We start from the raw sequence: 23507 nt of genomic DNA on the forward strand, positions 1-23507 counted from the left end.
CTCCCCACGGTCAGTCAGACCTCAGGCCAGTATTTCATTCCTAGTCCCACTGTCTGTACCTTCCTCCTCTTCCTCATCTTGCAGGAGGCCGTCTCTTGAGGACATGGCCCGGGGCAGACCCTGAGGTGGCTCAGTGGCTTTTCTCTCCACGACAGTCTCCTGAAAGACAGATGGGGCCTGGCCAATTCCTCAGAATGTGCGGAGGGGAAAGGGAGGGAGGGGGACAGCCACCCCTGACCGTGACCAGTGTCAGGTTTCCAGGTTGCCCCACCTGGGGGAGGGTCCAGATGGACATGAGTCTTGGCAGAATTTACTCGTCCTGTTTATCAGCTTAAAATACCCCGATGTTCCTGTGGGAGACCATCTCTCCCCTATTCTTAGTCTCCGTGACTCAGGTGGGCTGATCATTCTCCCTGGCTCTATGGGTGGGCATGAGACCCAGGACTGGCCAATCTCACACTCCACATCCCTGGCCACAGTGATTTATTCAGGGTGGGCACCTGACCAAAGTGGACAAAGGAGAGTCAGTTCAGGGACTTCTGCTGAACTGTTGTGGAAGAGGCACTCTCTAATTGGCAGAGGTGTGGAGCTGGGAGAATGTAAGCCTACGGCTGCTGATAGCTCTCTCTGTTGCCACAAGAATGGAGCGAGTCTGACGGGAGCAGAGCCAAGGAGGGAGAGAAACAGGTTCCTGATGACATTCTTTAACTACCTGGATCTAGCTTCACTTGAAGCCGACACTTTTTAGTTTCATGAGCTGAACAATCCTTAACTCCTCCCTCTTTTTCTTTGCTTAGCCAGTTTGAGTTGATTCTCTGAAGCTTTATAACTACATGGTTTCTGATTATTTGAGGATAAGTGGAAGGTGTCCACCTGATTCTGCCTTGGGTAGCTGGCACAGGTACTGGCTCTCCTTGGGCAGGAGGAAGTTCATGCTCAGCTCCCACATCTGTCCTTTGGGGGGTTTCCTAGGCCAATGAGGGCAGGAAGGCCTTTATGTGTTCAGATTGTACCAGAACCTTCTCCTCAGAGGGTGGCTGCCTGGCCTTTAGGACATACTCACCTTCTCCAGCTCTTGGTCCTGCCGGTTCATGAGGGTCTTCCAGTGCTCAAAGAGCTGGCACTCAGACCTCTGGAAGTCCTTGAGCGTGCCCTCCCTCTGGATGGTGCCGTCCTTCATCGCAATGATCTGGAAAGGAAGACACAGACCCGGCCCAGGGGCTGAATAGAAAAGGGGAGTGGCGGTCACACCCCTACCTTGCTAAGGAGTCTGAGATGGACATGTACACACCCTCTCCCCCACCACAACTGGCCACTGGCTTTCCCACTGCAGTGAGCTGGTAGTGATAACCTATCCCCACCAACACACTCCCAAGATTGAGAGATTGGTACTTCTGGGGGGTAATTCTCAGTGGTTGCCCCATGGTTGCTAAGAGGGTTTGCAGAACAAATTAGCTCCTGGTCCAGGTGTCTTGATTCCTTGCAAGGATTCCATCCGTGGCTGCCGTTTACCCACACTTAACAGCCAATTGCACGCTACCTTTAGCTCCTCCTAATGGCAGGTCTGGTGGGTTCCACCGGGGTTGACAAAGCACCTATTGGTCTAAGTGTGTGTGGCCATGCCTCTTTAAAATCAACAAAACTGATTTCATTTGAAACACTCAATGTTTCACACTCATGGACACTCTGCATTAATTCAGAAACCCACCTCTGTTCTCTTACCCCTACTGAGCCCATGCTGGGGTGTAGGGAGCGATGCCTGGGAGTCCTGTTCACTGACACTTCAAGGGACCAGGCATGTCTGTGACAGCCTTCTTTGGACTAAAGATTGTCCTGAACTGCCTTGCCACGGTCACCCTGGAAACTCAGACACAGACCTTCTGCACCTGTTTTAATAGTTTTTTTTTTTTTATCCGGATTTTTTTTTCTTTTTTCATAGTAGAGGATTTCACCACATGCAGAAGGAAGGCCTAGGGCCATATAGCACAGGCCTGAAGCTCAAGGACGCCCTTAATTTTCAGGGGCAAATTTTGCCTCAGGAGTCAGGCAAGGTCCAGATTTTAAAAGTCACATGATTTCCACCTTAAATGTTAAATGCTTTCCAATTAATTAAAAAGTAACTGTTATCTACAGATTGAGGAGTATGGAAATGTGGTCAATGCGGGGTTTCACCAAGTCGCATTCTAATATTGAAGCTTCTGCGACTGCTTGTATTGTTGGTTTCCATATTTCCGTCTGATTCTGACTTGAATGAATCCGTCCGACCTTCTGTGGGTCAGAGGGTGGACGGGCAGATGGCTTTCCCATCCAAATAGGCAGTCCCAAGGCCAAGGGGATGAGTCATCAACCCGGGCCATAAACAGAGGATGGGAATCGAATGTCTGTTTCTTTCTGAGACTTCTTGGTGCCAGCCTTGCAGGTACCACAGGGGCCCCAGGTGAGGGTGGAATGTCTGCAGCTGTAGGTGATGTGAAACCCTTGGCCTGTGCAGGGTCTGCAGGAAGCCATTCAGTGTGGATCTCTTCTGCTTTGTGGCCCTCAGCAATGGCTACTGAGACACTGAGTGACTCCTTTGAAGATGTTCTACTGCTTCTGCCCCCTCAGCCCTCCACAGCTTGATCTCCTTGTGGCCTCTCACCCAGTCTGCATGTGGCAGGTACTGTAGCTTGTGGGTTACTAGGACCACTGTCCTCTTGTCATCCTGGAGCAGCTCAAGGATCCCGGCCTGCATCAGGTGGTCACTCAGATGGACATCCAGAGCTGAGAAGGGGTCATCCTGGGCAGAGGGGAGAAGGTGGGGGTAAATGTGGGCAGAGGGGGTAACAGTGAGTATAAAAACCATCAGAGTTGTACCAACTCTGGTCTAGGGACTGACACTAGTTAGCTGAATGTCCTTGGATAATATACTTCACCTCTCTGGGCTTTAGATGCCTCATCTTAAAATGAGGCAGTTATGAGTTATATGGCTCTCAATTTAATCACATACACTTCCTGACTCTTGAACATTCAATAGCTCCCCACTGCCTACCAAGTCTGAATTCCTTAGCACGGTGATCTAGGCCCGTTGTTATTTGCTCAGTCTGTCTTTCTGGTCTCACTTGTCTGTCCTGTCCAATCTCCCTGTACTCCAGGATTCCAGAGAACTTGCCATTCCAAGTTTTTACCTATGCTGTTTCCTCTGCCGGAAGCACCATTTTGTCTCTTGTCTGCCTGGTGAACTCCTACTCATCCTTCAGTGCTCCATCCTAGCTCTTCCTGTGTCCTCTCTTGATTCCATGCCTAATCCTCCCTCCTCTCGATTCCAGTTGTGATAACTATTTGTCCGCTCCTGTGAGGCCCCCAGGAACTGATACCCCTTGTGCCTGTGCCAGGTACACAGTAGGAGCTTAATACACATTTGCTGAAATAATCTAAAATATCCACTTGACTTCTTTCTAACAAGGTTGTTTAAAGCTCATATAAGATCATGAATAAGCTAGGGGCACCTGGGTGGCTCAGTTGGTTAAGTGACTGACTTTGGGTCAGGTCATGATCTCACCGCTCGTGAGTTCAAGCCCTGTGTCGGGCTCTGTGTTGACAGCTCAGAGCCTGGATCCTGCTTCGGATTCTGTGTCTCCTCCTCTCTGCCCCTTCCCTGATTGTGTGCTCTCTCTCTCTTTCTCAAAAATAGACATTAAAAAAAAAAGATCATGAATAAGCTAGTACTTTGTAAAGTGCTATGTTGGATGGTAACAAAGACTATGAACCTTTACATTTTGAAGTGTGTTTATTGGAGAGCTTTTACGTGTGTTGGGAACAGGGGGAGCGCATAAAGCCGGATCAGAGACCTGGTTCCTTCTTCTGACTCCCTACCCAAATGGCCTTCCTCTTTCCTTCTGTTTACCTGACTCACTCTTCCAGAAAGCTCTCCCTGATTATTCTAGCCCTCATAGTTGTCTCCCTGGACAAGCCTCCTCCTAGACTGTGCTGCACAGTTTGGCTTTCAACTGGGCCGTGGCTCTTGAGTGTGGGTGAGCTCTATCTCCTAGTCAGATTCTAAATCTTTGAGGCCAAGGCCTGGCCCTCAGTATCAACTAAGGCACCTCACACAGAACTTGGCATGAAATAGGGCAGGCACAGCTAATTAGTTTATTTCATGTTTGATTGCTAGTGACTACTCGGAGTGGGGTGGTGGCAAGGATTCTGAGGCCAGGTTAAGTTTCTGTGGGAAACTTATCTAGTTAATGTGGGGTTTCACAGAACTGCATTCATTGATGATACTGAATTTTCTATTACCCCTGCTGTGATCAATTAGCAATGTCTGCTCGGAACACGGGATTGGAAGTGACAGCATACTTTCCATGTATCTGCCGTTATTGTAGTGGGTCTAAGTGTTGATAGGTTAAGGCTGTCCTATAGGGAGGCAGCCTGTAATTACTACTTGTCTTCCCTCATGGCTACTGCAGAGTTCCATGTGAAGTCCACAGTGGGTCATTTGCACTACCCTTGCCTCAGTTTCCCCATCAATGATTAAGTAATATCTCTGGCAGGAGAGGCTTACTCCTGGAAAGGGAGCTGTTGGGTGGTGTTGTGTGGGTTTGTGTACAGGCGGTGAGCCAGGGAGGCAGCCAGAGACAAGGGAGATACCAGCTAATGCACTCACCAAGAAGACAACGTTGGTGTGCTGGTACAGGGCTCGGGCCACACTGATTCGCTGGCGTTGACCACCAGATAGGTTGATGCCCTGTGACCAAAGGAGAGGAAACGTTATGCTCTCATAGCCCTTCAGGAAAGACCGTCCTGGCCCTTACTTGCCTGTGAGCTCTTTGGGATAGCGGCCTGGCTCTACCCGTCGCTTTGTCCCTCCTCACCTTGAAGAGAGGAGGAACTTATACATATTTACTGAATTCATTCAGAGGTGGGGAGCATGATCCCCATGACACTGAAGATTCATCAAGTAGGTGTTAGAGACCATCTGACCAGTGACAACCAAGACAGAAGTAGGGATTTCAATCATACATGAGGAGGGCTATCATGGGAGAATCCTATTTGTCTAAGCTTATGGAGGAGGGGTCCCATCTGGACAGTGTACATGAAGGATATAACCCTAGGCCTAGCACAGTGTCATGTGGGCCCCGAGTATAGACGTGGGGCATGAATAAATCTCCAGCCTAGGGAGGCACTAAGTGGCAAAGCTGTCAAGGACAACCAGCAGCCCAAGGTTCAAGATCATTTTGTCCCCACTGCAGGCAGCTTTTCCACCTTTACCCTCTTATTTTCCAGTCACCTCCTCTCCCTGAGAATGAGCTCAGAGCATGCTGGTGGTGATAGGTGGGGATCAGGGAAGCTTGAGTGCCCCAGCCTTGGAAAAACCCCCATAGAGGCTGCTACTAACCCGTTCCCCAATCTGAGTCTGGTCTCCATGGGGCAGGATGTCGATGTCCGGCTGCAGGGAGCAGGCTTCGATGACCATTTTGTACCTGGAGTGGTTGGGGGTGGGGACGGACACAGCTGATCGGCCTGGCCAGAGCTGGGCCTGAGCACTGACAGAGAATCATTAGCTTCCGGGCAGCTGTGCTCAGGGTGAGCATTGGCTTTAATGGCCTTCTGCCTGGGTGCAAGCAAACACCATGTGAGCTTGAAAAGAGCTGAGGGCAGCACCTCACAGAGTCTTGGGGCCAGTTAAATATTTGAAGGATGAAATTGGATAGTAGTAAATATGCCACGTAAATGACAAGAGGGGGCCCATGGCCCTTGTGCAGTGGGAGAAGCTCCAGCCAGAGCCCACACTTGGGGCACTGCCAGCAAAAATCACTGCTGGTTGGTTTAGGCAGTAATGATGATGGCTGATCAAATATTTGCCCAGCCTGCTCCTCTCATACTTCCCTGGTCAGCTTTTAGCTGGTGCCAGCCAGGGTGCATGGAGGCATCAGAGTGTCTTGGTGACATGTAATTGGGTGTCAGGCAACCTTGGATTTGAGACCCATTTCTGTCACTTCTTCGTTGGGTGGCCTCGGGCAGGTTACCTAACCTTTCTGAGCCTTGGGGGCGATAATGATAGTAGCTGCCTACTGGGGTTGTTATGAGCATTAGGGGAAATCAAGCATATAAAGAGCGTGACGCTGCACCTCGCACCTAAGAGCTCAATAGATGGTAGCAATTATTATTATCATTGGAGGGAAAATAATACATCAGTTGCACAGCGAGGGTAGGGAATAAAGGAAAGCTGGGTCAGTCTTGCCATTAGCCTCAAGAGAAGGCCATCGGGGCTTCCACACAACATCCCTCCCCCTGCACGCTCCCCTCCCGCCTTGCCTTCATACATACAGGAGTTGGATTGCCCTGATGCCCAGGCACATCTGGATCATTTCCAGATGGGCCATATGGAACAGGCTGGGATTCAGATAAGCGTCTTGGAGAGCAGGATGGCTGGTTGTGGGTGATCGATGGAGGGGCAGGGCAGCTGGCTAGGGCTTGGGCACTGGGGAGGGCTGGCTAATGCTGCCCTTGACCAATTTCTCCCCGCCCCCGCAGCCCACCTCCCACCAAGAGGCTTCTACCGTTGTTTGTTGAAGGGACTCTCAAAGGTGATATTCTCCTCCACAGTGGCATTTAGCAGCCATGGTTTCTGAGAAGCATACGCCACGGGGCCTCTCTTCCTGGAACAAAGCAGGCAGGAGTAGGGGAGGCATTCTTGGGGGCTCATTCTCAGAGGCAGTTGTCAAGCAGATGGTATAGACTGGGGAGGGGCACTTGGCAGAAGCCAGCTTTGTGTGGCCCCTGGTGGCCTCTCTTTCCCCAGGGCCAGAGGCAGGCTTGGGTGCCTGGGTCGTAGCAGACCGGGGCGGGGGGGGGGCGGGGGGGTGGGGACAGGACCTCAACCCTGCTCTGCCCTGCATACAGCCTGTCCCACCCCTGCAGTCTATTCTTCCTGAGTCTCTACCCAGAGCTAGGAGGAGCCTGAAGTGTGACCAAACCAAGTAAACACTTGACCCCTAATTTCCTTCTTCCCCGAGTGGCCCTCAAATCACTTGATTTTGATGTCAGCAGATAACTCTCCAAGTGGAACTTTTTAAAAAAGCAGAACCAAGGAAACCACATGTAGTGTGATACAGGTTTTGAAGACCAAAAAAAAAAAAAAAAAAGGGGGGGTATGACCACCAGATAAAAGTGATCTGGTGTGAAGGGAGCCGCTTGATGCACAGAAGCAGCAGTGGCTTCTGAAGCATCTGATGGAGCACAGAGCCCTCCTGGGCCTCTTCCCTACAGCGGAGCTGGGACGTGTGGGGCTGCCCTCAAGAGTTCTGTGGCTCCCTTGGGCCTGAGAGCCCCTCTGAGGAAGTCTGCCCACGGGGCAGGTGCTCCAGGTCACAGTACCTCACATCCGAATCGGCCACCGTCTCCCGCTCTGGGCTGCAGCAGGGAAGAAAAGACACAGTTTCAGGGCTCACGTGTGTGGACCAACTTCTTCACAGACCTTTGAACTCCCTCAAACCCGGCATGAGTGTGCCTGTTTGCCCCTGTGACCAGGGGTGCAGCCACATGCTGCACGGAGGGGTGTAGAGTGGGGAGCGGCCATCCTGGGGGAGCCTCCTCTGCCCGACACTGTGTAGCATCCCCAGTGTGTGTGTGGGGGGGTGTGCAGAGGGCCCCAGGCCCCAGTTGAGAGGGAGAATGAGGGAAAGGCAGCATTGGTGTAATCTTGTGTGTTGGGGGGAGTTCTGTGTCAGAGGACTATGAAAGCCAACATGTGGCTCCTCCAGACCCAGCCTCTGCATCGGGGCTCAAATGCACAGACTCGGGTCTCAGGCAGACATGGCTGCAAAAACAGCCGAGGCCGGGAGGGCTGTCTGGCAGGAGCCAGGCCAGGCCCACAGCTTGTGCGTGGGAACCTAAGGCCCATGGAACTCTCGGGGTGGCAGCCAGAGGGCCGAGAAGGGCTCCAGGCATGAATTGAAGCCTCATGTGGCCCTGTCAGAAGACAAGAGTGGAATCTGGGGTATCTGCTGGGAGAGATGTGTCAGCTGCAGTGACCGCATGCCCTGGATGGCCGGGAACAGCTCTAGTGTCAGCTATTCTGTACCGCTGTTCTCATCCACACGGTCATACTTGTCACATACCATGAGCTCTGCCTTTTGGCTCAAGAACCATGGTTACTATGGCGAGAGAGGCTGGGCCTGTCATCACACCCCGGCACTTAGGGACAAGGTGGGAGAAAGGGCAAAGAAAACACGGGGAAGTGAAACATTCTGGTATTAGAGGGAAGGCCAGTAATTATGAAACTACTTAGGGGTATTTACAAAGTTGAGTCACCCTTCCCAGCCCTGACTTCATACCACCTCCAGTGTGTTTTGAATGTTCTTTGGAGATGTGAGGTTCGGGAAGGTTTTCAGTGTCTCAGAGCCTCATTAATCTAGTTCACTTGGATTTTTTAGACTGAACCCTGAACATAAAGCAATAAGGCCAAATTTCCTGTCTGGCCTGGGGAAGATCTACCTCCTCTCTTACAGCCCTGTTGCTTAACTTTTTTTTCAGGATCATCGCCTAAGGACTTTTTATACACATCCCCCCCTCTCCCAATTGTCCTTTCCTTAGTGTATTTCTTTTCCAATTCAGTGGTTTCTAGTATACTCACAAGGTTGTACAGCCATCACCACTAATTCCACATTTTTATCACCCCCCCCAAATAAATCCTGTACCATTAGCAGTTACTCCCTTTCTTCTTTCCCACCAACCCGTGGCAAGCAGTAAACTACTTTTTGACTATGCACCATGATTAATTGATTGATTGATTGATTGATTGATTTAAAGTAGGCTCCATGCCCAGTGTGGGGCTTGAACTCACAACCTTGAAATCAAGACTTGTGCACTCCACTGACTGAGCCCTGAGCCAGCCAGGTGCCCCACCCACCATGAAGTTTTTAAACCACAGATATATTGTATATCTGTTTATATATTATAAGGCCCTTTGAAGAGCCACAGACTGGAACATCTAAGTTTTTTTTTTTCTCTAAGAACCAGATTTTGCCGTCTTTGAGAAAGCATGCCTTGTTATAAGGCTCTGTGCCGATGAAATCATGTAGGCTGCACACCCTGCCGTCCACACTCAGTATCCCAACCCCACAAGCCCTCCCAGCCCCCCAGCCCCTTCCCTTCGTTGGGACCCACTTCCAACCCAGTTCCAAGGCTATACCTGGGGTCCTCTCCCGTCTCATCAGGAAGGCTGCTGGGGTACAAATGGGAAAAATCAACACCAGTTACTTCTCCATTGCCTTTCTCTCCATCACAAAGGTCTTTGGAGAGAGAGATCCTCACAATCCCCACCCCTCCCATCCCTCCCACCCCTCCCCAGTGTCCCCAAGTGGCTTCCTTAGGGACACAAACCTCTCTTCTCAATCACTGCCCCTCCCACAGCACCTAGATGAGCACCTCCAAATAGCAAGAGCTAAATCTGTGCCCCTGACTCAGAGTAGCGGTGAGGCTGGCTGGGTGTCACGATGGTTTAACACGGGGGAAAACTAAAGCTCAGGGAGGGAAAGTGACTTTGCCAAGGTCAGAATCATTTTATAAACTGTAGATTGGGACCCAATCATTGGGTCTAAAGTAAGTGAACTGTGACCGCACTTAAAAAAAAAAAGTGTGCCCAGCATGTGGTTTACATGTGTATTTTCTTGGGATTTTTCCCCCCTTATCTATCAATGCATGAATGTAGTGGACTGTGATGTAGAGTGGATTATAGTAAAAAAAACTATGAAAAGCACTGAGTGAGGCGACCTGAATTTTGTGGCCAACTTTGCCAGCACTCTGTTCTGTTCCAGACTACCACTCAACCTTCCACAAGTAGCCCTCTGCCAATAAAGTGTGTGCTTCTGACATGCACATTTGGGGAAAAATAATCCACTCTGTTTTCGTACAGATCTGACGTTAGGCATACTAAAACCAGCTAACATTTGTTGAACTTTCATAAGCACTGTGATAAGTATCGTAATAGTATCATCTTTCTTAAAGCTTAAAATAATCATACGAAAGAGGTTTATTTTGACTGTCTCCACTTTACAAAGAAAGTGAGGGTCAGAAAGGCTAAGTAACTTGCCCAAAGCCACACAGCCAGCAAATAGCAGAGAAAATAGATTTATCTGACTCTAAAGCTTTATGCTCTTAATGACCACGTTACACCACTCCACTGTGATTTGTCAGGAATACCTGGATGGAAAAAAACAGAGGCAGCAAGGAACCTGATGAATTCCTTTCTGTCCCTTGCTGAGGAGCAGAACTGAGAGGAGATCCTGATGGATACGTGGTTACAGGTCCCCTCAGATTCTGTTCTCTGATCTTTGTGGTCTCATTTCGTTCTCTCAACCCAACCTAACCTTGGGTTTCCCAACCATCAGATTGCTGGACTTTCTGGACAGCTGGTAACATGAGACAGATAAAAAAACCAAAGCTTACAAATGCCAACTCTGCGGCCGAGGCCCAGATAAGCTTATCTCTGGAGTCTTCCTGCCTTGATTGCTTCCAGAGTTGCAAAGACTGTTATTTATCTGGAAGAAAGTGCATCTGTGGCCTCCCTGTGGACCCCAGTGCCCGGTCCTAACTCATTTTGTATCATTGTCTGGGTTGCTCAATTAGCCCTCATAATGGACTACCTTAGTCTCTAATCAGCTCCTGTGTAAGTCTTTTATCCCCAGTGGGATTTTAAGGCAGGAAGAGCATCTTTTCCAACCCCTACATTGCTTAGCACATGACAGACCTGTAATAAAGGGAGGCTGTTAACTGACATCTTAATCATTTGGGAAGAAGGGAGGGAGGGAGACTAGCACTCAGTGGGGGCTGTCCTCATGCCAGGCAGTGTGAAGTTGTTTGTATTTGCCATGTCATCCGCAGGACAATACTTTAAAGAGGTGTTACTGTCCCCTTTTTACAGATGGGAAAACTGAGCCTCAGAGTTTGCATAATGCGCCCAATGTTACAGTTAGGAAGGGAGAAAGCTGGGGTGTGGATCCAGGTTCATCTCTAACTTTTTACAGTGTAGCCCCAGCCTCCCTAGAGCGAACCTCCCCAAGGCTTTGTGTGTAGATGTTTCCATCTGAAAAGTACAAAATGGTACATGTGGCGTGCACTTTCTCCATTGATTACTGGGGTCTTAAATGTGTGGGGGTGATTCCATCCCTCCTCTGCCTGTACCTTTGAAACCAGGCACTGAGCTGAAAGGACAATTCTCCCCAGTTCTCCAACCCTACGTCCTTCCCTCCAACCAGCTAGGTGCTGGGCAGGTGTGTGCACACCAAGCTGAAATCAAGGCACAGAGCCCGCCCTCATAGGGCTCATATTCTGGTAGAGGGAATCAGACAGGTACAGAAGTCAGAAAGTCATGAGGGCCAGAAAAAGAAGTAGGAGCAAGAAAGTATTATATAAATTTTGGGGAAAAGGACCCACAAACACATATGCAAATGCTTAGAAAGAAGATTGGAAACTTCTAGGTAATGGGATATTAGGTGGTTTTTGCCTTCTTTATACTTGTGTATCTTTTCTAATTTATGGACAATCTTCTGGAATTGGAGAACAAGGTAAATTTTAAATATAGTTTGGAGGAGAAGAAATGTGAGAAAGTGAGGAAAGGCTCCAAGAAGTCAGAGGTGAGCAGAACTCTCAAGGGTGGGGGAGGGGATGACAGAGTGCAGACAGAAGGAGGGAATTCTAGGTGGGAGGAAGAGGCAGGAACTGCGGGCAGGCAGTGCAGAGAACTGGAAAAAAAAATATGGGCTCCGAAGTTCATATCTGAGGAGCCTCTCTACTCACTGGTTGTGAAATCTTCTGCAAGTCCCTTTCCTTAGGGGAGCCTCTGTTTCCTTGTGTATAAAATTGGGGTCATGGCACAAACCTCAGTGACACTGGGAGAACATATTATAAAAACAGCTCATAGCCGGTTGGAGGGAAGGACGTGGGGTTGGAGACCTGGAGGGATCATCCTTGGTCCCAGAGATGCACACAGAGGAGAAATTGAACAGCTCACCACTCATTTAAGACACCAGCAACCAATAAAAAGGGAAGAGGTGGGAAGGGGTTGGAAGAGGAAATTAGAATTTTGGGCCCCCATGGTCCCTTCATCTTGCCCCTGACAGGCCTGTAGCTATCTTGAAACATTACCTTTTACCACAGAGCCCTTTCCAATTAATGTCATTGGGTCCTAATGCCGAGTCTCTGAGAGAGGAAAGGGTTTTTCTCATTGTCCGGATGAGGAAACTAAAACTCAGAGAGGTAAAATAACCTGCCCAAGGCCACACAGCAAGTGAGTGGCAGACTCAGGACTACAAAAAAGACCAAGTCTGGCTCATCACCTCCATGCAGGGCCCCTTGTCTTGCCTGCTTACCATACTGCCACACCTGCCTCCTCCAGGAAACCTGAGCTCAGGGGTTACCTGAGCACCTTACCCCTATTCCCCAAAGGCTTCTAGATCTACATGGGCAGATTGGACCCCAGGGTAGTCATGAAAGGAGACTGTTTCTCATCTCCTGGGGGAATCAAGGGTCTCAGGAAGCAGACTTCATACCAACCACCACAAGGCGACAGCATTCTGAGGCTGGCCCAGGGCAAGCAAGGCCCAGGCCTCCTGAGTGGGCACAAACAGAAATAATAAATGGTTCAAGCGGAAGCTTCAGCAGGTGGTGAGAGCAGAGGCAACAGGGAGCTCCAGGGAGGCTGATTTGTAGTTGCTCATCAGGAAGTGGAACCCTCTTCCCTACCCCAGTGCTTTCTCTGGGGCCCTGCTTCTTGCTGGCTCCCTGGGGACATTTAAAATCATTCTACTGTGGTCATTAATGGCCCTATTCCTTATTTCTAGGGAAAGAATTTCACTTGAGTGTATCTACTAATATTAGCTTTTCATAATAATGTTTTCTTCTTAGATATTAAGGAGAGAGTTTGCAAATTCCCAGGTTGATAGTGCATTGAAGCAGAGAGCCAGGCACTGGCGGGTGACTGTTACTAAAGTGGATGTTTGGGAACCACGTGGTTCTCCCTGAGACCAGGGGCTGGGGGTTGATGTGCCGGATATGCCCAGGGCTGCTGCAGTAAATCTCCAGCCCAGAATGCAGGACCTCACCCGATGGACCCGGTACGCCCACACCAGGGCTCTGTCTGCATGCCTCTGTCCACCTGGCACTGGTGAGCTCCCCGGGGGTAGGTCTTCTCCTTTGTAACTTGCACAGAGAAGTTCACAAAAGGCACATGCTTTGCTGGGCACTTGGAGTACAACACGGAATTCTTCAGTCCTGTCCTCAAGGAGCTCAGTGTCATGGGAGAGACAGGCACACCAGCAGGTAATCATAATGCATTGTGAGACATGCACTAATAGGATTCCTACTTCCCTTTTTTGCTGTTGTTTTTGTTTTCAAATTTTTATTTAAATTCTAGTTAGTTACCATACAGTGCAATATTGGTTCCAGGAGGAGAATTTAGTGATCCTCACTTACATACAACACCCAGCGATCATCATTAACAAGCACTCCTTAATACCCATCACTCATCTAGCCCATCCCCCACCCACCTCCATCCATCAAGCCTCAGTTTGTTCTCTGTCTCTTATAGTTTGTTTCTCTCTCCCCCTCCCCCCCATATACTCATTTGTTTTGTTTCTTAAATTCCACATCTGAGTGGGGATTCCCATTTTCCAAATGTTGGTGGGGAATTGGGTGGTGGAATTCAGAGTCAGGAGAACAGCCTGGGTCTAGGTATGTGGTAGGAGGGAGATGTAAAGACACATTTATGATGGCAGTCTCTTGGATGTCATAAATTGTTCCAGGTTGTGTGTTCATTTAACAAATGAATGCATTTAGCAAAGGCACTGTGGATACAGAGAGACAAATAAGATATGGTTTCTGTGCCCAAGGAGCTCACTGCCATCTCTCCTGGGCGACAGGCTGGAGTGCAATTCAAGAGCAACAGGGGGATTTAGAACCTGGCATAGAAGTACATTTTCAAACAATAATATTTATAATAATATTTATAGGGCACTTACTACACGCTAGGTTAAGCCTCACATCAACCCCATGGGAATAAGGGAAAACTGGTATAGAAAGGTCATGGAATTTCCCAAAGCACAGAGCCCAGACTTGAACTCATGAAGCCTGCCTCCAGAGCTTTTTGCTTTTATCTGCCTAGCCATATTTCTCATTTGTTCATTGAAAGGACAAATGAATGGCTATAGAAACCAATCTTTCCAGAGCATTCTCCATTCTGCACTTCCTAATCCCCCAGCTCCCTGACTTGTGCCTCCTGAACTCCTTCTGGCTGCCTGGTCACCCGGCCTTGGCCGTGGCATGGAAGAAAACATCAGAGCAGCCTGGCATCGCCCTGGCCTCTGGCTGCAGACAGACAGACTTGTGGGACAGGCTGCCAGGTTAAACGTTATTTTGCTCACTATTTTGCTCTTGGCTCACTTTGCAAGTGCATCACCCCCATGCAGACCTGGGTCTGCCCAGGGTCTGAGGCATGGAGCTCCTGTGTGTAAGAAAAGGGTCCCTCAACACACAGCCCCCACACTTAGCCAACACATTGCCCAGGATAGCTGAGCCGGACAGAACTTGTACATGTCCAGGATTTTGAGAGGCACACGGCAGATGAAGACAACTGAGTCATGTCTGTCCAGACTCCTCCCAACCACTATAATGAGCTCCTAACTGGTCTCCCTTTCTCCAGTACCCCCCCCCCACCCCTTTCTTTTATCACCAGCATAATTCTTCTACAGCCTTCCGGCTATATCTTACTTCCTGGACCTGGTATCTAGGGGTGTCTGACCTGAGCCCAGCCCACCTCTTTTGTCTTCTGCCACTGCGCCCCCCCCCCCCCCCCAGGTGCTCCAGGTACCAGAACCATGTTCTTTCACATCAGCAAGCCTTTGCTCATGGCGATACCCCTGCCTGGAACACCTTCCTCTCCTACCCCTGCCTTTTCCATCTGATGAAACCACACTCATCCTTCAAGGCTCAAACACCACATCCACATGACCCTTCTCTCCTTGGCCACAGAGGCCCATGTTGTTCCTCTATGCTTGATCATATGGCACTGATCTCCTTCCCCTCCCATAAAAGCAGGGGCCATGTCTTAATCATCTTTGCATTTCTGTCACTGTGCCCAGTGTCTGGCACCCAGCAGATGTTCAGTAAACAGGGGATGAGTGAATACATCAAGGTGGAGAGATTGGAGCCCGAGTTGAGTTGTGAACAAAGACTCACAACTTCCGAGGGTTGGCTGCAGGCTACCGGGATGTGCTTCGCTATGCTTGAGAGGGAAGCCACACCATGGAGGAGGGCAAAATGGAGGAGTGAGAACCTCTTCATCATCACTCCTACCCCTAGACTTGAACTGAGCGGGAGGTGGCGCCATGAGGACAGAGCTGTGAGCACCTGGGTGGTGGCTCCACTGAGGAGGTAGGTGTCATGGCCGTAGGGACTGCTGGCCTTTGGACTGTCAGGCTGATTATTTCTTCACATGCTCTTGAACCCCTTCTCTCTCAGCACTCAGTGGAAAGCCCATGTGCTTGAGCACCTAGGTGCAAATCCCACTTCTGCCGTTTGAGAGCTGGGTGGCCTTGGGTAAAATTTGCTTCACCTCAATCTCCTTATCTGTTAAGTGGGGTGAATGATGCCTACCTCACAGAGCTTGGTGAAGACTGACTGAGACAATGAAGTAAATAAAGTGCCTTGCACAGTGCCTGGCACATAAGAGCTGCTTAATGTTAGCTGTTCTAGAAAGGCCCCTTGTATCCCTTGGGCTGGGGCAGAGGTTTCCAAAGACAGAGGTGGCAGCAGTCAGACCCTGAGGGTTGACCAAACTTGGAGAAGAGGTGGGGGCCAAGGCAGGGCAGGGCTGCACCTCTGCCAAGTGTGCCTAGCGTTTCTGCAGAGGACAGACAGGTGTTGATGCTGGTGTGGGGACACCTGAGCATGGGGGCTGGGGGAAGAGATAAAGAAAGTGGGGCAACGGGACCAGACCCAGTGGGGGATTGACTCATGCTGAGTGGGACACAGACCCAGGAAACCAGGGCAACCCCAATGTCTGGGTTCTGTAATCCCATCTTCCCTTCACAAAGACACACTGTCAGCCAATAAGCAAGGGCTCCTCCCTTCAGAGCCCTACGGGCCAATTGATACAAGAGGCTGACAAAGTGACCTCAAACCCCAATGCCTGGCCTTGCCAGTCAGGCTGTGTTGAGAACTCCCCCAGTAAGATAGGGAATGGAGGCAGACACCCCTCTGCCCCAAACACACCACAATCCCTGGTGGAATTAAGATTCCAGAGACAGAGGTCACAGGAACAAATCCCAAAGGGTTTGTCTACCAGTCTATGGCATCACTGAGGAGGGAAACTTGCCATCGGATGCACCAGTCAGGGACATTGCGGAAAATGTCCTGCAAATGGAGGTGCACACAGGTATTCAGACACTGGGCCCAAGGTCTTTCTGCACTCAGGCTTATGAAAAACCTGGCCTCTTGAATGCCACTTCCTCCTAGAAATGGCTGTGGGGAAAGCCTGTCCTCTGCTGAATCAGCTGCAAACTTTATCCCTGAATGTGCTCTACAAACCTCTCGGGCCCCCCTTGCCCTCAGCTACTGGGGGACGGGGGGGCAATGGGGGAGAGCTCCAAGCCAGGCCCCGCCCAGGTTTCTATATACCTTTCCCACCCTCTTCATTTCTCAGCTCTTCCTTTCTTCCTTTTTAAAAAGCTTCTATTTTCTATGTATCTTTTATCAACTAGTTTCAAGTGCTTTTTGGAAGTAGGTGGCTATAAATAATAGATCCATGGTTGACTCAGCCTGGGGTTCTGGCTCTTTAATTAAGATAGTGATCTTTGTCCAGAAACCCACGTTTGTCTGGGTTATCTCTGGCTCCTCAAAACACCCACTGAATGGTCTATGTCGGCTTTGCTGATGACCAGGCCGGAAACCAATGTTTGTGTTCCAGTTCCCCACACAGGGACGCAGTGCAGGTGAGTGAGCATGGGATTTAGAGTCAAGCAGAATTGAGTTAGAGTTCCAGCTCAGCCGATGATTAGCTGAGTGAATTAGGGCAAATAGTTGAACCCTCATCTATAAAACAAGGACTGTTCACAGTCCTTACCTTGCTGGTTGTCATAAGGACTAAATGAAATAATTAGTGCAGAGGACTTAGCAAAGTACTCAGCACATAGTAAGGGTTGAATAAGTACTACAGATGTTGACAAGAATAACAATTAACAGCATTCATTGAGTACTCACTGAACACACAGCAAGTGCTCAATATGGGCATGACACGTCCTTAACTGAGAAGGATGGCTGAAAGAAAGGCTGCCCGCCTGCCCACTGTTAGCTCTCCCCACTAGCTGAGCCCTGAGGGTGCATTTAGTACCTGTTCCAGAAGACGGCCCCTGAAATCTTCTGCATCTCTCCTAGGGTGGCTAGGAGGAGTGAGGACTTGCCACAGCCCACCTGCCCCACGATCATGGTCAGCTGGCCTGCAGGGAGGGCGGGGGGCAAATGGGACTAGGGCACCAGGGAGTCTGAATGACTATCACCCAGAAAGACAGACAGACAGATACATGCAACCCTGGGACCCCCATTTGCTTTCCTCCTACCTAGAATCTCCCTTTGAGCCTTCCCTTCTGGAACTCTAGATCCTTCTTCTCACTCCCCAGTGTGGGCCCAACTCTTCATGGTCCCAACAAAGGCCACTTTGGGTCCCATCTCCATCCCACCTCCATGCTCTGCTCATGCTGCTGTCTTTGCCAGAATACCCACCCTGCCTCATGGCCTGAGGGACCCTGCTCATTCTCAGGAGCCCCACCTCTTTCATGGCACATTCCCTGGCTACTGGGGACTGCTTTTCTTTCTGTGAAGCACCCATATGTCTGCAGCAGGTGGCTGGACATCAAGGTCCTGCTGTCTTGTCCTGTCCTTGCTGCTGACTCCCACCAGCATGGGTAGCCCACCCCTCTCTAGTGTTCATACCCCAAAGTACCCACCAAGAGTGAGCATTGAGCTGGTGCTGAATACATGCAGATTTTTCTTTTTCTCTCTCTGTCATTCAGTGGGACATGTGGAGGGGGCACTTCAGCTATGACTCTTGAGGGGCACTCCCAGACCATGCTAGAGACATGAGCCAGGCCATACCTCGTGGGATGCGGATGGTGATGTTGGACAGTGTGGGGATTCCATCAGGAGTCCATGTGAAGAAGCCTCCAATGATCTTTATTGGTGGTAGCCCACAGCCCGGAAAAGAATAGAAAGGCAGCTGGGTTCTCAGTGTGAATGGTCTCTTGCCTCCCCTCCCGCCCTGAAAGCTAGAAACCCTGATTTCAGTCCCTGGATCACTTCTAGGGCAGGGGAGTGGGAGAATGGCCTTCTCCTGCTGACCCCTGCCTGAATCACCCTCTCTGAGATGACAGTCACGGGGTCCCACATTCAATGGAGAAGGAGAACTTGTCCCTGGTTTTGGGACTGCTATGGACCCTCCAGGCAGGCAGGGTGACCTCCAGAGCAGAGGACTCAGCATATAGGTCTCTGATGCTAAGCTCCCTCCTGGAGATGGTGCTGGGGGGCCAGACGTGGGGGTGCAGGTTCTAAGACTCACCTGGACACAGTAGTTGTCAGCATCCCCATCTGCACTCGGAACCAGCCTCTGCAGTGGGGCCGTGAAGCCCCGACAGTCCTCCCGGGCTGGATGCTTGCGGTTCACAACCTTAAGGGGCTGGGAATGGTCAGGAGGAGGTGAGGGCCCACAGGGCTGGAAGCTGTGCAGGGAAGGGAGTCCCCCCTCCTATGACGAGAAGCTGAGGCAGGACACAGCAGGGCACAGGCTACAGGCACTAGAGAAAAACACTGGTGGCAAGGGGAAGCCGGGCACTCACCACTGCCTGGTACTTGTTGGTTTGGCCCTGGGGCGCAGGCTCCCTGGGAGCACACTGCTCCTCGCGGATCTCTGCACTGGACAGGAACTCGCTCAGCTTTTGCACGCTGCAAAGGAAGCATAGAGACACCTCTCACCCTTGCCAGGGGCAGAGGGAAGGGGAGAGGGAGGAGGGTGCAGCCTGAGAGAGTGGCTCTGAGAAGGTTCTGGGTCCTGTGGTATTGTCCCCACAAAGCTGACACTGGAGGGAGACAGATCAGTGGGCATCCATGGTGGGCAGCTGATGTTATCAGTCAGCTAGACTGGATTAGGGTCTGGGTTAGGGTAAGATTGGTTAGTTTTAGGGGTAGTTAAATGTTAAAGCTGGTTCATTGGTGCAGGACTTTATCCATTACTGTTAGAGTTAAGGTTGGTCAGTGTTCAGTTTAGTTAGGGTTGGGATTGGTTATTAATAATAGCTAGTATTTATTGAGCACATACTATATGCCAGACACTGTGTTTAATGCTTTATAAGCATATAATTAAATCCTGCTGGGGAAGGTGTTATTAATCCCAATTCAAGGAGGAGAAGGCCTCAGCTACCCTGGTGACAGTGGTATTAGGAGTGTCTGCATATGGAAATGCTTCTGGGTCAGCACAAGGGAATTCCAACAGCTGCAGCATCCTTGGACCTGTGGTTTCTATACAGAATCACAGAGCTGGGCTGGGGTGGGGGTGGGGGTAGAAAGGTGATCATTAGAAGTCACAATGCCATGGCCAATTAAACTGAATCAGCACAGCCAAGCCTGGAAATAGGAGCTAATCTTCTTCCAGCCCTGGTTTAACTACTCCCTGGTTATATACTCCTTTGACCACAATTCTGCTGAGTTATGCCCCCTTCCATCCTTGAACCCTGGCCAGAGCTTCCTTGTGTGAGTTGTTCCTTCCATCAGCAACTTTGTTCCAACAGCGATTTCCCCTTGCCAGCTTGTCTAGGACATGCTAGGGTCTCATGAGACCAGGGTGCCACTTTTCTCAAGGTTGAAGGGGCTTGGGTACTGTCTGGTCCCATTGGTGATGGGAAAGGACATAGCTGGCTCTCCCCAGAGGCATGCCAAGACCTAGCTTTCAAGGAGCTATTTCAGTGGTCCAAGGAGATCTTCACTCCAGGTATGGAACTCCCCAGCCAAAACCTCAACGCTCTACCCTCGGGTTTTCATTCCCAAGAGGGTGATGTCTCTGGGAGAGTGGCCACAGGGCTCTAGAGCTCAGACGTAGGGGCCTCCCAGAGTTGCAGGCTAAGGGGGGGACAGGACATGCAGGCACTTAGGGAAAGCTGCTTTACTGACCAGGGTCGGGAAGGCTCTGGGACCCGTGGAAAGAAGAGGGGATGTTCAGCCTGAGGAAGACAAAGATTCAGTGGATACCTTCTGAAATCCGAGGAGCTGGAGGAACAGTGCTCATTCTGGGTGGCTCTGGAGGGTGGAACTAGTACCAATGGGCAGAATTTATGAGAAGATGCCAATTTTGGCTCAACATTGAATTTTTTTTCTTTTTTTATAGAGTTGTCTTGCAGGTGCCATTGAGTTTCCTCTCCTTGGAGGTATGTAAGCCAGTTAGGTAATCCCTTCTCAGGGATGGCATGGAGGGGAGCCACACACGGCTATGTCCCTCAGGCCAACTATGACCGCCTTCAGCGAGGCCCAGATCAACGGGGAAGCATGACTTTGGACCAAACAGCTGTAGTTGTAGGGGTCACTGGAGCAAGCCCTGGGGCCACCATACGAGCTGCCTATCCAGTGTCCTTGCTGGACCCTCTTCTCACCTGACTAGAGCTTTGACTGTCGACCGGACCACGCTGGACAGCAGGAACAGTGGTGTGACCAGGATGTGGAATAGCGAGAGGGAGGCGAAGGCCACCGAGGGCGAGAAGTCGGCCTCTTTGAAGAAGCTGACGTGGCCCACGAAGGTCTGTGGATAGAAGGACAAGAGAGGTATGTGACTCAGAGCATGGCCCTCTCCCATACTGGCAGCACTCGGCCCCTGGGCTGGAACAGGGGACCCAAGGAGAGCTTTCTGTTAGAGACACCTTCATCATCTTCAATCACCTCCTGGAAACGTCTCCAGCGAGCTCAGGACTTCACGCTGGAGGGCTGGGCTGCTGCACCCTGTCCTGCCCCCTCCTTGCCAGGAATGACCAGAGGGAAGCCCTCAGCTTAGGTCAGCTCTGCCCCCTCAGACAGCAGTCCTCAGTCAGGGAAAATGTGGGCATGATCATTCCCAAACCACCTCCTCTCTGCCCTCGGCTACCTGGCTGGCTCAGCAGCCTCTGTGACCCAGGCTTCCCCAAGGAGCCAGGCCAGAACCAGCCCAATAAATCATGTCAAAAGTGAATTCCCAAGTGTGTCTGACGGCTGTAAATTCGCCACAGCTCAGGGACACCGGCCCCCAGGGGAAAAAAATGCATCTTTTTAAAGAACTGTGGCCGCCACAGACGCCAGGGATGGGAGCCCTGGGCGGTAGTGGGGGCTCGGCCTTTCTGGAGGGGTCTACTTCGGGCCCCCACTGCGGGGCTCACACACAGCTTTGGTCAAAATCGCTTTAGGAAACCTCCACTGCAACATTTAATGATGTGGAGAATTATTCGTGTTCTTAAACTTTAAAAAGCAGGTTACAAAACTGCATGTGCGACACAATCCTATTTTTGTAAAAATGCCACATTATGTGCCTTAAAAAGAGACTGGAAAGAAACACGTTAAAGATGTTGCCAGTGGGACTGTGGGTGATTTAATTCCCCAACATGTCTGCAATAAACACGTCTTTACTTTTATAATTAAAAAGTTTGATAGCTCTTTTTAAAAGAAAGTGAGATTTCTTTAAAGACGAAGCCGCAGGTCTTCTGGGCCCAGAGGCAGAGGCCCCGGTCTGCCTGGGGTCGGGGAGGCACTGCTGGGCATTACAGGCTTTCAATCTATTGCCCTATTTCCAGCCCCACCGCTGAGTGCATCATCCGAAGGCCTTGTGCAGAGAGGCCAAACCCTGGGCCGCCTCTCACTGCAAACACTCTCTGCCACCCACCGCATCCGGAGCTGGAGAAGGGATCCACTTACAATGAGGACAGCTGCAATGGGGATGGCCGTGTTCATGAAAACTGTGGAGGAAGCACAAGGGAAGTTTAGTGGGAGGGATGAGAGAGCTAAAAATGAAGCTGCCCGCGGTGGTCCGGAAGCAGTGCAGCCCATGGGGTCCCTTCTCCAGCCACCAGGGTGGAGCTGGGCAGAGTAGGGGCAGAACTCTAGCCTTGCGGTCCCTCCAGCTCCTTACCCTGCTTCCCTTAAGACTCTTGCCCCATGTGTCTGAGACCTGAGCCTTTAGACAAAAGCTTACATGCTTTTATTCTGCTCCAGGTGGTCAGCGGGAAGGAAGTCCCGTGAGAAGTGGTGAGAGAAGAGATTGGAGCATTGGCTGCCCTTGGCCAACTGTGAGGTCAGCCTCACGTGTTTCTGGGGGGCAGTAGGTGGCTACCCCTTGCTCTGCCTTTGGTCCCTGTATCCCCCCAAGCCAGGTTCTCTCTGAGGCTTAGAGGATTCCTCATCTCTCATGGCTCTTGGGAAGGATTTCAAACTCACTCACATTGAGGTATTAGTAACTAAGGACAGCTTAAAAGAGGGTCTCCCTAGGCCCTAAGGCTTAGAGTCCCTGCCTAGGTGGGGCAGGTGGTTTGCTGCAACAGAGGTCCCCTCCTTGTTCTGTTTAAAGTGTGGCCCTCGGACCCTTCATAGGGATCCCAGAGAGCAAAGGGAGCTGGACTTCAAGTCAGAGAAGGGTGGAGTCCCTGACCTTGGGCAGGTCATTTACCTTTCCCATTCCTTGGCTTCTTTACCCGATTTTTGTAAATGTGTACTTGTTCACACCCTCTGGATTCCTCCAAATAAGAGGGGATAATGTAAGGAACAGCTCTGTGAACCTGGATGCTGCCTGAATGTCAGACCTCACAGGCTACTAGCTTAGCTCTGCTCCACAGGTCATGCTCCTCTAGCCCAAGGGGTGAGATGCTGGAGAGAGCCCTAACCCTGGGCCTAAACTTCCAGAGAGCAGCCTTCCTGGAATAAGAGATGACTATCTTAGCTGCCACCTTCCCATCTCCTCCTCCTTCCTTCCAGGAGCCTCTTCCAGACCAGCCCAGAAAAGAGTCTGGTTGTATAATTAGCCAAATTAAAGCAGAAGGAGCCAGGAGCCAGATCAGCCTGCTGTGCACATGGCCCCTATCTAATGAATGGCAAAGGTTCTGGAGACACTGAAGAATTACAAATGGTCAACACCCTTCCAAGAAGCAGACTATCCACTTATTCCAAGAATCCTGTATGTACCAGCTAGTACATACACAGTGTATGCTGGAGATGTGGAACCCCAAGTGGGTGGGAGAATATGGCCTCTGCCCACAGGGGCGTCCTTGTCTGAGGAAGGGGGCAGAGCTATGCTCTCAGGAAACCCCTATTAAGATGGGGAGAGAGGGAGCATGCCCCGGGGAGTTCCCCAGCAGACAGGAAAGACACTGGGCCCATTTTGGGGGAATTCGTAATCTGATGAGGGAAACGGCCCCAGGCATTGGAGAGCTCCCAATCTCATGGAGGAGACACAGCTGGTCTTGGGGCTACTGCTAGTC

At 50.6% G+C, this 23507-nt stretch overlaps 1 protein-coding gene across 1 annotated transcript in view; it reads right to left on the bottom strand.

Moving 5' to 3' along the window:
• The window catches only part of ABCC8 (ATP binding cassette subfamily C member 8), a 78261-nt gene that overhangs the window by 14878 nt on the left and 39876 nt on the right, over nucleotides 1-23507 (bottom strand). The window contains exons 11-24 of the mRNA XM_030333082.1: nucleotides 21952-21992; nucleotides 20667-20812; nucleotides 18864-18969; nucleotides 18587-18703; nucleotides 18127-18202; nucleotides 17366-17471; nucleotides 9173-9205; nucleotides 7357-7392; nucleotides 6540-6638; nucleotides 5375-5459; nucleotides 4643-4723; nucleotides 2639-2776; nucleotides 1064-1189; nucleotides 60-159 (exon numbers count right to left, since the gene is read on the bottom strand). Coding sequence (XP_030188942.1) covers nucleotides 60-159; nucleotides 1064-1189; nucleotides 2639-2776; nucleotides 4643-4723; nucleotides 5375-5459; nucleotides 6540-6638; nucleotides 7357-7392; nucleotides 9173-9205; nucleotides 17366-17471; nucleotides 18127-18202; nucleotides 18587-18703; nucleotides 18864-18969; nucleotides 20667-20812; nucleotides 21952-21992 — 1290 coding nt within the window. The remainder of the gene's footprint in view (nucleotides 1-59; nucleotides 160-1063; nucleotides 1190-2638; nucleotides 2777-4642; nucleotides 4724-5374; nucleotides 5460-6539; nucleotides 6639-7356; nucleotides 7393-9172; nucleotides 9206-17365; nucleotides 17472-18126; nucleotides 18203-18586; nucleotides 18704-18863; nucleotides 18970-20666; nucleotides 20813-21951; nucleotides 21993-23507) is intronic.

Source organism: Lynx canadensis, chromosome D1 (genome assembly GCF_007474595.2).
Source record: "Lynx canadensis isolate LIC74 chromosome D1, mLynCan4.pri.v2, whole genome shotgun sequence".
Taxonomy (NCBI): Eukaryota; Metazoa; Chordata; class Mammalia; order Carnivora; family Felidae; genus Lynx; species Lynx canadensis.